The sequence below is a fragment of the Sceloporus undulatus genome, chromosome 3 (assembly GCF_019175285.1).
Source record: "Sceloporus undulatus isolate JIND9_A2432 ecotype Alabama chromosome 3, SceUnd_v1.1, whole genome shotgun sequence".
NCBI lineage: Eukaryota > Metazoa > Chordata > Lepidosauria > Squamata > Phrynosomatidae > Sceloporus > Sceloporus undulatus.
Genome location: NC_056524.1, coordinates 150,540,029 through 150,554,706, shown reverse-complemented (window position 1 = coordinate 150,554,706; position 14,678 = coordinate 150,540,029). Strand labels below are relative to the sequence as shown.

The following is a 14,678-nucleotide window of genomic DNA, read 5'->3' as shown; positions in this document are numbered from 1 at the left end:
CCATAGTATTCTTGCAGACAAGCTGACAAATTGTGGGCTAGACTGCTGTTTAACATCTTAACAGATGACTTATATGATGAAAGAGAAGGCATACTTACCAAATTCATAGATGACACCAAATTAGGGGGAGTAGAGGACAGAAACAAGATTCAAAATGACCGAAAGAGATTGGAAACTCAGCCAAAACTAACAAAATGAATACCAACAGAGATAAAACTAATAGCTAGGCAAGAAAAATGAAATGCAGAAAGCAGTACATGTGAAGTGAATCTAAGGCTTTTAGTAGACCACAAGCTAAACATGAGTGAGCAGTGTGATGAGGCAGCCAAAAAAGCCAATGCAATCCTGGAGTGTATCAATATGGGTATAGTGTCCAAATCAGTGGAAGTAGCAGTGCTACTCTTTTCTACTTTGATCAGATCTCACTTGAAATGTGTGACCGGTTCCAGGCCTTACAGTTCAAGAGGGATACAAACCAAACCAGAGGACAGAAACCAAAATGATCAAAGATCTGGAAACCAAGCTTTATGACAAATGACTTAGGGGTATAGCTTGGGAAATGTAAGACTGAAAGGTGACATGATAGCTATCTTTAAATATCTGAAAAGATACCATACAGAAGATGGAGCAAGCTTGTTTGCTGCATCTCCAGAGACTAGAGCATAAACCAATGTATTCAAATTAAAGGAAAAGAAATTTCTTCTAAACATTAGGAAGAACTTCTTCACTGTAAAAGCCATTTAACAGTGGAATAGACCACCTCAGAGAATGGTAGACTTTCCATCTTTGGAGGTCTTTAAGCAAAAGTTAGATAGAAATCTTTTAACAGTGATGTAATTATGTATTCCACATGGCAGAGAGTTGGACTATATGGCCTTTCTTCTCCCTTCCATGACTGGCCAGAGATACAGACACCATGATATAGTGGTTTGAGCACTGGACTACGATGCTGAAGACCAAGGTTTGAAACACCACTCAGCCATGGGTGCCTTAAATTCTCTGAACCTGAGAGGAAGGAAAAGGCAAACCCCCTCTGAACAAATCTTGCCAAGAAAACTCCATGATAGGTTCACCTTAGGGTCACACAAGTCAGAAACAACGTGAAGGCCCACAACAACAACAACAACAACAACAAATATTTTGTGGCATAATCACAAGCTGTCTGAAACTTGGCACAAGGGATACAACTTCTACCAAAATGTTTAGACCAGGGATGAGCAAAATGTAGCCCTGCACATTTTGTTGGACTGCGGCATCACTGACTTGTGCTGATTATGGCCGATAGAAGTTGCAGTCCAAGAATATCTGGATGGCCATACTTTCCTTCTTGTTATATAATGTGTGGGGGCATCTCATTTAAAACAGCAGTTATATGAAGTAGGCTGGTTATAGCATACAAACACTTCCTTCTGCCTAGTTCATTGCTTTTATTCTCTTTGTTACAGTTCTCACCTTCTTCTTCCATCAGAGTCTTATACAGTAGCTGTGAGAACACTAAGAGAACACAATGGTGGGTTAAGGCTAAGAGATAGCGAGTATATTTGGATCAATAACTGAGCTTCATAACTGAATGAGGAGTTGAGCTCAGGGTTAATGCTCCAATATAACATCCTTTCACTAAAGCACATCATGTCCTTCCAAAGCATTCTTAATATGTCAGACTGTGACCTTGGCCCAGAGAAGCCATTGTTCTGCTGTCAAGACCTTAGCTGGGCACTTTCACATGTACATCCAACAGAGTGGCAACAGCTCAGCTCCGCTCAATCTGGCCTGGGCTGCCCTCCAAAGGTGTCTGAACTGAGGAAGGTACATTGTTTCCACTGGTATCCTCTGCAATTTTGTCTGACCTGCATCTGCTGCCAGGTCAGCTAACAGACAATGTGGCTCATAAAAGGGTGTTATTCTAAGAGAGAGAATGCTGTAGAAGATGGTTACCCCATAAGTCATTGTACACCAATACATAAGCCAGTTCACCACAGGACTTGGCTTTAAACCTGATAGGATAGACAGGACGTTCATAAAACACAATATTCCTCAAAGAGACTTAAACAGGAAAACTGCAAGTATTTTCTTGTATGTTTTAATAGTATTTTGGTATTTTCTTTAATAGTGTGGTTTTGCTGGAAGTCCCACCAAGTTCAAGCAGATAGTACTTCAGGGACATGAAGCAATATGAATTGGACTGACAGGGTGTATAACAAGCATATTTAACATTCTTGTGGGAACCTGGATTTTGCTCCAAGCCAAATAGGATAGAATGGCACAGGAGTGAGAGATGTAAATTCCTTGCTAAAAGTAATTTAAAGTTGCAGTGTACCTAAATATATTTCCAAAGCAGCTTACTGTAGTTCTAAATATGGACTTAGAACAAATAGATGTCATTTGTTCAACATTCATGCTTACTTTGGCCCTAGAGCCCATGTTAAATTTTGGATCCAAGTTGTGTAACAGGTAACTATACACCATATATACTCGATGATAAGTCGACCTCATGTATAAGTTGAGCAGTTTTGAGGCCAAAATTAAGGATTTTGATATGATTCATAGATATGTCAAGGGTAAAACTTAGCAGCGTGTAACAAAGGATGTAAAAGCTGATGTAAAGGAAAACAATGTTAAAGATCTTTAAAAGTTTTGACAGACATAAATGTGCTCACTCTAAAGGCTGTGTGGATGAAACAATAGAGCGGATTGATGCTTCTTGTAGGTGCTACGAGAAGAGATTAAGCTCTCACTTTTCACCAGGGCATGGTTCCTTTTTCGATAAGAGTTAATGTACTGTACTGTAGATGAGTCGACCCTGGTTTTTGGGGTCAGGTTTTTTTACTAAAATGTATAGACTTATACATGAGTATATACATTAATAAGAAGTACAGCCAAAAATACCTTCTTTGGCTAGGAAACAAACCGTTGATCACTCTCTTCTAGTTGATATACTTTCTGACCTTGGGTTCTCAGACTCTGTTCTCGATTGGTTTAGATCTTATTTGTCTAGCAGATCTTTTTCAGTGGTTGCAGGTGGTCAGACTTCATCTCCTGTTCCAATAATAATAATAACAACAACAACAACAACAACAACTGTTGGGAGTATTAGAATCAATGCTTGTGTGTAGCTCTATGAACATTTCCATACCTGGCTCAAACCTGGCCTATGAACTTTGCGTTCATAGGAAATCAGCTTCCCAGGAACAATACAGGGATGCTAAGGAAGGAGCAATGTTTCAAAGGTGACTGAGGAAGCATGCCTAGCTTCCAGACATGCACAGTTCCTCCACCTTTTAAGGACATTTCACAGACGTTTGAGCAACGATTGAGCAAGGTATGGAAATTTTCAATGTATTCCTCGAGAAGAAGTGGTGTTTTCTACACAGGAACACTGATGTATATCTTTATGGTCATTTGGTCAGTGTGACTGTGAAGAGGTCACTTCCCATACCCCTCCCTTTCTGGGGGGCAATAAAGTTTATTGCTCTTTGTTTGGTCTCTTCCTAACTCTGCTCTCACCAAGCATGGACGTAGATTAAAAAGCTTACAAAATCTTCAAATTACAGCTATTTTGTGTGTTTATCGAATTTTGACGAATACTCTTTACATCACTAGCAGTGAGTTGTTTGGGGACACAAGTGTGGCCCAGGGCCACAATTTGCTGATTCCTTATTCAAAAAGTATTGAAACCAAAATGAAATTTACTAGTTTTGCAGCAGCTTTATTTCTCGCAGTCCTGGCTCTGCCAAACATTTCAGCCTCCTCGAAGAAGTGAGGAGAATAGTTTGCAATAACTAGACGCCAATCTTTCCTTTGCCTTGCCTGCCAACAGCAAAAGCTGGCCCAGGGGATTTCTCTTCCTCTGGATGATGACTTCAGCAACACCTCACATCAGACAAAAACACAACTCCCTGAGCTGCCCAAAATGTTTGTGTTTCCCTGCAAATGTCGATGACATCATTGACACTCCAGGGCTTGAACTCCACACTTGGCGTACAAAAGCCCTTCGAGTGACTTTAACACCAGGGGTTCCTGCTCTTGATGGATATTTATATAACATTGCCTATAATTAAAGGATTGTAAAATGGGGTCTATAATGTACTAGCAATAAATTCTTAATAGACATGGCTGCAGTAGGCAGTTTCATTTTTTCTCGCTCTCTCTCTTTCTCTCTCTCTTTCTCTCTCTCTCTCACCCGCACACACACACACACATACATATGGTTAAAGGTACACTGTAGAAATAACACATCAAATTTGTAACCAGGAAAAGGAAAATAAACCCAGCAACAGTGCAAGGGCACTGGGAAATCTGGTCTGCTTGCTGTTTGATTCATCAGGGTGCTGTCCCAAAACATCTACTTGGAACACTTGTGTGGAATATGGTGAGGTACCCAATGCTTATAGGCAATTCTGCACAAAAACAGCAATCTTGCACAACAAAATCATGTGGCTATTGTTTTGTGTGCAAGATTGCTGTTTTTCTGCCCACAATGTATGCACGTATGTATGTTCATAGTTGATGTTTTTTGCTCAGAAGACAGAATGGAATCTTACACAAAAACCACATGTGGATGTCTGGAAACAGTTTAAAGCCATTATAAGACTTCACCCTAGACCTACACTAAGCAGTGGCTTAGCCAAGCCTGGAAACAACAGGGCTAGCCCAAAAGGAGCTCAACACGACTTGCTCCTGCCGTGAAGGTGCCACGAGTAAGTCTTTTGCTCCAAACCTTTGAGGCCTCATGCAAAGAAACCACGGGTATTTCAAATCCTTGAAGCCTCATGCAAAGAAACTACAGGTATTTGAATCTTATGCCAACATTTGCAGTGGGACAATGTCCTTAAGAAAAGAGACTGGTCACTCTTCAACAGAGGAGAAAAATTAGCAAGATGAGACAGTGCAGCCATATGAGTCCGTCATTGCTTCACTCCCCACCACCACCACCACCAGCGTTTCTTACCAGAGACTGCATGGTGGGGCTGCTCCTCCCCATCAGTCTTTGAAGTAAGAGAAATGGTCATGCCTATTACCATTTAAGGAGCCCTTCCCACTTCAGTATCATTAAATCCAACGTTTAAAATTACCCACCTGTGCTATTTACAATGAGGAATTTATCTCTGAAACTGTGCGGTGCCAATGACTTAAAAATAAGAAACAAATGGGGGATAATCTGGAAATGGCTAATGGTTCTGAGAACTCACCTAAGAGGTAGGTGATAGGGGCAGACAAAGGGAGAAGATCATTGGCATCCTGTGCTGCCATGAAGTACAACAAGAACACTGATCTGAATCAGTGCGGCAGTTCATATATTGCAGAACAAGTGACGGCTAAATGTAACAAGGAGACAAGGAACCTTTAAAAGAGTTAAATCAAAGCCAATCTAATGAACTTGGTAAGCAACAAATGCCAGCATTTAAAACAACAATAGAGGAACAAGAACAAGTCACAAATTTCATTCTAACGAAGCCAACAGATCTTAATTTCTTGATACATAATTGGCTTGGTTAACCAATGGGTGGCACTGGGGTGACCAGATCTCAAAGCCCAGGCCCTCTGGTCTAGTCTTCAGGACAAAAGAGAGGAATCACAGGGTGATAATGCCGTGAAGTCTGTGTATGGGTTTACCTCCTTTGTTAATATTTGGATGGCATATTCTGTGCAGCTATGGGTGGTGCATAAAGTAATGTGCTTAATGGCATGAACAGCAGCTGTCCCTTGTAACACCACCACCTTCTACTTCTTGTGACATTATAAGGAATTGTCCCTAAATTTCAGGTTTGGGCCCCAAGATTCAGGGCTTGGAATAGTCCTGACCAAATTGAATGCTTCTATGCTACAGCTTTAAACCTGGTATAATCATCATTTTTACAAGGGGATCCTGGAAAATGGTTCAATCAGAGGCAACTGTGGAACTCTCCCGGGAGAAAACTTGGCACTCTAACCAAATTACCATTCCCATGGATATATACTTTCTTTTTAGAATAATTATGTCAGACAAACTCTTATAAAACCTCTATGTCTGTAAGTTTAGAAAAGCTCTGTAGATATTATTTTCCAATATGAGTATTATACACATGAGCCACAAAGACCAGGGCACTGAAATTAATTCTTGCTTGGCACCCCATTGCATCTGGTCACCTTACACTGAACATGTAAGTGGAACAAAAGCTGGTGTTCCAAGGGCCCTCTCCCTGCACTGGGAGATTTGGATTCCAGATGCTAGAGAGATTTTCTTACAAACAGTTGTCTGCTTGAATAAGTCAGCATCCCAAGAAACCACCAGTGTCTTGACTTTCAAAGGCAGCCAGCTCACTTCAGTCATCACCATGGGTTAAGTCATTCTCCTTATATCCCCACAGCATTCCCAACAAGCAGTAAATTATGATTCTAGGGAGACAAATCAGGTTAAGCAGTCAGTCATCACCTTCAGTAATGGCCACAATATGTTCAATCTGTACAAAGATGCCATATAAGAAACTGAATGCTTTCCCTGAAATGCATGTTGCTAGCCTACAGAGGAAAGCCTTCCTAAAGACCATTTCCTGCGAAAAGTCTCTGGTTTAGTTTACTAAATGTGTGTCCGTACTGCACACATTTAGCAGCTTGAGAGCAGTTTAACTTCCATGGCTCCATCCTATGTTATCTTGTGATTTGTAGTTTGATGAGGTCTTTAGATCTCTCACCCGGATAGCCCATTTCCCTAAGCTACAATACAAGAACTCCCTCGCAAAAATTCTAAGTACCACATCAAACTACAGATCGCAATATTTCAGTGGATAGAACCATTGCAGTTAAAGTGTGATCAAAGTGTTTAGCTGTGCAGTGTAAATACATCACAGCTTCTGATTTGATATAAAAGACCCTTCTCGGGATTAAATTACATGCAGTGTTAAAGGTGCAGGTCAAGTTCCTTCATTGGACACAATATTGTGGCTACACACTCTCTCCCAATCCAACCCCTGAAACCCATCTTAAAATCTACACAGCTAAACTGAGGGACAGAGTTTTGTGGCACTGGTGAGCAGGGTGCTGAAAGATTATGAATCCAACCCCATCCTGCTGGCTAATCATGGTGTGATGAGCAGTGGCATTGCTATGGGGGTACGGGGGTGCGGCCCATACTGAATGACATACCAGGTGACACCCGATCAGGCTGCCCTCCCACTGGAGGGGAGAGAGGCAAGCTCTCCCAACCATGCTTTCAGTGGTTCCATGAGGAAAGAGAAGGGGTCACCCCCGCAGCCATGCTAAGTGACACTGGGGATGGGAAAGCCACTGGTGATCAGCAGAAGCAGAGATCGCCTGGCACAATTCCTCATTGCACCATATATCACTGGCAGGAGAGGACTGGATGCATAATCTTTCAGCTTCCCACTCGCCAGCATGACAGACCTCTGTCCCTTAATACAGCTGCCTGGATTTCAAGGTGGGTTTTGGGGCATCTGCAGTTGTAGCAATGATATCATGGTTGTAAATGCGAATACCAAATAGTTTTGGGGTCATAAGCCTAGCTCACAACTTCGTAACTGCCTAATAGGTTGCCAGCCAGAGTTTCATTGAATTTTAACTTTCCAGAACTTCATGCTATTGAATTTTAACTTTCCAGAACTTGGAAAGTTATTTTTAAGAAGAACGAGTACAACAAATATATTGAACCCAACTAAACTGAGCAATGATGGGATAATACTCTGGGTCACAGAGTACCCTATGCTGCTCATTTATAGAACTTAAGAGTCATAGGACCATGAAGCTGAAAGAGTCCCCAGGGCAATTTAGTCTGTGTCATTATAACCATTCATAATTTATAAGTTACTCTCAAGTTTCTGCTTTCCTTTTTATTTACAAGTACGCACATGGAGATGTATCTGGATCAGAATGGCCATATGTGGATAGAAAAGGGCCATGTTGAATAGGTGATTCTGGGAACTACAACAGCATAAACATTTCCAAGCTCTTCTCCCAGCCTCTGTTGCCACCTTCACATTTACTGTATAAGTCACAGTGGGATCCAAAAGTGCTCCAAAACAGGTTGAGTATCATCATGAGAGTTATCAGAACCCTCAAAGTCTTCAGGCTGTTTTCCATAGTTCACTCATTTTATTTACAGCCCAAGGCATCAATGTTAGTTGGCTGATGGGTGAAATGCCAACGTCATCCAGTGTACTTAATGGCTGAATAAAAATTTGACCCAGGATCTTTCTAGTCTAAGTTGAATATTCAGGCCATTTTGTCTCTATCTCTGTCTCTCTCATTGTTCAGAATGTCTTGGGATCCTCTACATAGTGATGATTCACGGCACTCCAGGTTACAAAGAGCTTCAAGCCTCACTTCCAGCAGCCAGAAGGGCTATGAGACACCAGAACTGGGAGAGCTCCAGCGCATGCTGTGGACACCCATACCTTGCCATGCCAATGTCAATGAAGTCTGGCCTAACCTCTACATTGGAGATCTGTAAGTAATGGGCCTACGCCGCTTATAATTAACATTCATCCTGCACTGTAATATTATCATAAAAGCAAGTAAGTGTACTTTACAGGCATCTCTGGCTCTCATTGATTCTTATCCTAGATCAGTGGTTAGGAACCTATGGCACTTTCAGATGTTGTTGGACTCTTTAACATGGCCAGTGGTTGGGGACAAAGTGACTTATGGCCTCACATCTAGGAGGGCTGCCTCTTTCCCCTTCTTGTCCCAGAAGCTAGAGTAGTATCATAGCTACTACTGACATTCTCTATAACTAGATATTAAATTATTACTCAGTAGGTTATGTGGGAAAAGTTTATTAAGCAGTGAGTATACTTTTTAATCAATCAGGTTGTTAGATAAGACACACTTGCTTTTTTAGGTTTTTTGTTTGTTTCTGGTGAGTTACTTCAAGAAGCTTTCTTTCTAGCAATGAGTGGTAGCTTTCTTTTTCTTAAATCGCAAACTGTTATATTTAATTCAATATCCCCCAAACCTATTTAGTTCTGTTAGATCTGTTAAATGCATAAAAGGCTAATGATTATTCAGCTAGAAGTGATTTAATCTGCAGCCAGCTCTCAAGTACAGCCAGACCTTTAAAAGATTATATTATACCATTTTATTGTTATAAAGAATACTGCTAAGTAGGGTTTAGAAGTGATTTATTATTCTTTCACATTTCTTGCACTCCATAAGATTAGGAAGTGTTCGGTTTTTAAAATCTGTGTTTTAAAAGCACATGCGAATGTTGGAATACCAACTGGCCCACAGATCCTCAGTGGCTCAGTGATAACAGACAGGGCACAAAAACATGAAAAAGCACTATGTCTGATTGTTATATTCTTTCTATATGGATAGATATTCATACACCCTTTTCAACTTGATCTTTTAAATAAAAATAAAAGAAGGGGAAGTATCTAGGTTTAGCCCCAAATCATGTCTATGTTCTAACCCCAAATCATATTATTCTGACCATGCCAGCACTCAAAAGAGGACACACAGCTCAGAACCAGTTACGCAACAGGAAGGAAAAGTTCTTCCCAGAGAAAATGCAGGTTTATAGATGCAGAGGAGGTGGATTCCAACTGCATTTGGGGCTTAGATAGGAGGTCAAGCTAGTGTTACAGTTCATTGGAGTGAAAAGCAGACCACCAACCGGGAAACTAGAATCTGAAAAACTAACTTTTCTGCACTAAAGCTCACAGAAGTTCTAAGCCACCATTACCACTGATCATGCTGGCTAGTGAATAATGGGAGTTATAATATTTCCAAACTCCGATTATTACCTCCTAAAAGAAATACTCTGGTTCAGAGTTCCTCCAAACATGCCCTCCTCCAGGATACTCTTATCATTTCCACCAACATGTGGACCATCAATTGCTATTTTCCTTTTCCAAGTGTCACTTACCATCCTGCCGGTACTCACTGTGCTTAGTCCTCATTGAGTGTTTTTTGCTCTTGTTGCTTATATGTTGTTGTTGGACCTCTACTCTGTTAGGCTCTCTTTTTAATAATAATAATAATAATAATAATAATAATAATAATAAGAAGAAGAAGAAGAAGAAGAAGAAGAAGAAGTATTTCTGCTAATCTCTGAGCATCCCTGATACTTCCCTCTTGTTTCTCACTGGCTTCATTTTGACCCCAATCCTGTTTTTATCACCTAAGTTCACTATTACAGGTTGTACTGTCTACTGCTCCATGTATTGGTTTATCTGGTGAAAGGAACACTTCCAAAGCTGTCGTACTCATGGTCTTTTCATGACTTTATTGTACTCTAGTTTAAAAGCAGCTTGTTAAAAACAAGATCTTTTCTGTATTTTTTATACTTTGCATATGCTCTGCGGCTAGTTTCTCTCACTACCTTAGAGCTTTGAGACATTGATTTTCAGCTCTAAGTAACAGAATCACAGAAATGGAAGTGATCCCATGGGGCATCTAGATCATTTTCTGCCAAGGAAGGAGTCTAAAGCATTTCTGAGAGGTGGCCATCCAATCTCTGCACTTTACAATGAAGGAAAGTCTACCATAAGGAAGTCCTTTGAGTAACTTTGTTGTGGATAATATAAGCAGCAGAGGACTTTACTGTACAATAATATGTTATGCTTAAGCCTTTAGTTTCTGCAAAGTGTAAAATTCAGTTTTGGTTCTGTGGTCATAAAAATAGCCTGATCAGTCACCGCAGAAGCAGTCTTTCAGTAGGACAATTTCCTAACAGTGCCAGTAATTCAGAACTTTGAGGAAAAATCTAAATGGTATAGAGGTGGTATATGGACAAGGTACCCAAATATAGAGATGCTGTTTTTCCTTCCTTTTTAAAATCACCTTATGGATTTTCTTTGGTCTTTTCTTAGGATGTGTAAGCCTTCCCCCAAAAGAAGAGGGAAGTCCAACTTTTGTTGCTCATTGTCTATACCAGGAAGAGGTCCAAATTCTTCACAAACATTTGTTTCTTCATCAGCTTTATTTTTCTATATTCTTGATTTCTCAATTTAGTTTCAAGAGTCTTTAAAACCTCACATAATCCCCCCAATTCTTCAACAGGTAGGCTGATACCAAATCAGCCCTTGCTAGTGCTTGAATAGGAGACTACCAATGAATACCAGGTGCTGTAAGCTATATTTCAGAAGAAGGGACTTGAGACACTACCTCTGAGTATTTCTTGCCTATGAAAACCCTATGAAATTGATGGAGTCCCCATAAGTCGTCATGTGACTTGAAAGGCCATACACAGAGAGAGATACATAAAGACAATATGTGGGAGTAGACCAGCAAACTATCCAGTCCAACATTCTGTTCACAGAATAGCCAACAAAATGCCTATGGAAAGATCACTAGCAAAATGTGAGAATGACTGCACCCTCCATGTTGCACTTTCTAGCAAGTGGCAGACATAAGCATATGGTCTGTGATATGGGTGGTGACATCTATAGCCATCCTTTCTAGTAACCACTAATGGGAGCATGTACCGTGAATTCATCTAGTCCCATTTCCAAGTCTTTCAAGTTGAAAGTAAACACAATAACTTGTGGCAGTGAATCCCATTCTTTAACCATGCTTTGTTTAACTATATTCTATATATTTATCTGTCATGAATCTCCCACCACTCCATGTCAGTGGATGACTTTGAGTTCTAGGCTAATGCAAGATGCATAAAAATTTACATCAATATCACTTGTCTTTTATCTAAGTAGTGTAATGTCTCCTCACAGGTGTGTTGCTCATTTTTCTGCCCATTTTCCATCCTTGCTACATCTCTTTAAAGTTCAGTGAGCAGAACTGTACACAATATTCCAGATATGAGTCCATCATGGATTTGCACAAGGGCAGTATGATGTTAGTAGAATTATTTCTAACTCCTTTTCTAATTACGCCCATCTTGGGATTTGCTTTTTTCCCTTCACAGCAGCCACATACTGAGTGACATTTTCAAAGAGGTATCAGTCAATACCAATAGATCTCTCAGTCAGCTGATGCCAGCCCAGATCCCACCAGTGATTCTTTTAGTCCAGCAGGCATCACTTTACAGTTGTTTTTACAAAATGTTCATTTACCATTTTAAAGCCCATTTGCCCAGTTGAGAGAGATATCTACCAATGCTGAGCCCCTGCCGCCACCTTAAAAATAGTTCCTGAGTCCATGGTGTTCACCCTTCTCAGAGGCATCATTATATTTTTTCACCTGTAAATCTGATTACTTTGTCTTTTCTGGCTGAACTACTTTAGCAGAATTTAAATGCGCTACTCAGAAACCTGCCAGACCTGTGGACACAGTGGATACAGGCTGATGTGCATTCACACCACAGGCAAAAATAACACTGTCATGCCACCTTCACAAGTCTGAAGGAGGGGGGGGGGGGGGGGGAAAAAAAAAAAGTTGTTTGCCTACCAGGTGACACAATGACCCTCAAAGGGCAAGTATGCATGGTTTAGTAGGTAACATGCCAAGAGTTAAATATAGGGAACCTATCTGAGTTAGAGAGCTGCTATGTGGTCTTGAAGGGAGAGTATCTGTAATGTAATCCTAGATAAAACTCAGATCTAACTACCTTGAAGGCACCAGATTCTATATGATCTTTAATGCTAAGCAGGGTCAGCCCTAGTTAGCATTTGAATGGGGGACTGGCAAGGACTTCCAGGAGCTGTAGACTGTATTTCAGAGGAAAGTAATGGCAAACTACCTTTGAGTATTGCTTGCCTATGAAAACGCTATACAATTCATGGGGCTGTCATAAGTAGATGAGTGACTTAAAGGTGTGCACACACACCCATGTAACTTCAGCATTATTTCTTTGAAGCTATGTCGCCCGTGACATAGAGAAGCTTCGGCGAATGGGGATCACCCATATTGTGAATGCTGCTGCTGGAAGGTTTCACATTAACACAGGAGCCAAATTTTACAAAGACCTGCCAGTGGACTACTATGGAGTTGAAGCAGATGATGATCCAAAGTTTGACCTCAGCATCTACTTTCATCCAACCGCTAAATATATTCGAGCAGCACTGCACTCACCCAAAGGTAAATATAATGGTGTTAATTCAGGGGAGATGTTTCATGTTAACCAATGGGAAGTGTGGAAGTGGAGAGACCCAATTAACTCTGACATCCATTTGGTTCTATTAGCCAGCCAATGGAAGGTGAGAAGGTGGAAAGACTTGACTGGTCCTGACTCCAATTTGGATTCTGTTAGCCAATGGGAGAGGAGAAAGGGAAAAGAGAAGAGGCTTCTGGTGGGTTAGGAGGAGACTGTTCAGGTATGAGTGAGGGAAGGAATCTTGAGTAAAGATCATAGGAAGCCAGGGATTGTCTAGTTCAGTGATTACCAAACTTTGGCCCTCCAAATGGTTTTGACTTCAGCTCCCAGAATTCCTGACAATTGGCCAAGATGGCTGGGGCTTCTGTGAGTTGAAGTCCAAAACACCTGGAGGACCACAGTTTGGGAATCACTGGTCTAGTTAGAGGCAACAGGTGGAGTTGGAGAGAAGTGTGTTTTTTATGAGAAAGAACATCTAGAAGCTGGGAAAGATCACCCAGAGGCATGGAACGGGACGTTATCAGTACACTGATGACACCCAAGTATACTTCTCCATGCCTTCAAAAATAGCTTCAGCTAATGATGTCTCCTCTGAATGAATGCTTGGAAGTGGTAATGGGTTGGATTAAGAAAAACAAATTGAAACTGAATCCAGGCAAGATAGAGGTGCTTACTATCAAGGGTCCTAATCTGGGACTGGACGTATGTCAACCAGGTCTGGATGGGATCACACTCCCCTTGAATGACTATGTTCACAGTTTGGGAGTGCTCCTGGATCCATCCCTCCAAATGTCAGCTCAGGTAGATGCAACAGGTCAAGGGTGCCTATTATGTGCTTTGATTGATACTCCCTTCCTAGAATCAGAGGGCCTAAAGATGGTAGTGCATGTGCTGGTAACTTCAAGGCTGGACTTCTGCAATGTGTTTGAAAGGAGTGGGACTACAAAACGGGGCTACTAGCAAACCTGATAGGAGTGGAGCAGTTCCTGCTGATCTTGCCTGATGGCCCCACAACAAACTCCAACTCCCAGAATTCCATATCTTTGAGACAGGGCAGCTAAAGCTATGGTTATTTCACCAGTATGGATGCAGCCCCAACTAACTTCTCCAGTTGCTGCTTTGCTTATGATGCAGAGGACTGATTTATGGAACTGTCGGGAGTGGGCAGCTCTGACATGCATAAAGACCTTCTGGAAGACTCTGGTCTATTCCATTGTCCCAGCAGAAGGACTGTATATCACAAGCCAGCTTCCACTGGTGATGATCCAGATCCAGATTAGCAACTGGAACTGGTAGTGTGCCATGGCTCAGCATAATAGTGATCCAGATTTACTTGACAGTGACAACATGGGCCATCTCTGGAAGACCAGAGGAGACAGAAGCATCCAAAGGTAGATGGGTTTATCCAGCTTTTATAACTTACTGGAGACCTACCGAAAGATAGGCCAAGTGCTGGAAAGATTCCCAGGAAAGAAAAAATCTGCATGACAAAGGAAAGAAATCCAACAATCCTGCAGAAAAGAAAACGGATGACTCCAGAACCCCAGACCAGGAGAAACAAGAGGATGGAATGACCACAAGTCTTAACTATCTTCACAATCACCCAACATCCAAAGAAGAGGAAGACAGAATCACACACACACACCCCTCACATTGGTGGTTCTGCTGCCTTTATATGGATCCAGCTACCTCT

At 41.3% G+C, this 14,678-nt stretch overlaps 2 protein-coding genes across 7 annotated transcripts in view; one reads left to right on the top strand and one right to left on the bottom strand.

Moving 5' to 3' along the window:
* SAMD8 (sterile alpha motif domain containing 8) overlaps positions 1–14,678 on the bottom strand; it is a 324,372-nt gene that overhangs the window by 127,453 nt on the left and 182,241 nt on the right. The gene's annotated exons all lie outside the window — the stretch shown is intronic.
* The window catches only part of LOC121926250 (dual specificity protein phosphatase 13-like), a 33,523-nt gene that overhangs the window by 14,199 nt on the left and 4,646 nt on the right, over positions 1–14,678 (top strand). For 4 of the 6 annotated variants that reach the window (XM_042459065.1, XM_042459068.1, XM_042459066.1 and 1 more), the window contains 2 exons: positions 8,248–8,439; positions 12,749–12,969. In XM_042459065.1, coding sequence (XP_042314999.1) covers positions 8,249–8,439; positions 12,749–12,969 — 412 coding nt within the window. In that variant the 5' untranslated portion in view covers position 8,248. Of the gene's footprint in view, positions 1–7,315; positions 7,415–7,854; positions 8,017–8,247; positions 8,440–12,748; positions 12,970–14,678 lie in introns of those variants that run through there. The other 2 variants (XM_042459069.1, XM_042459067.1) reach the window with 2 other exon arrangements.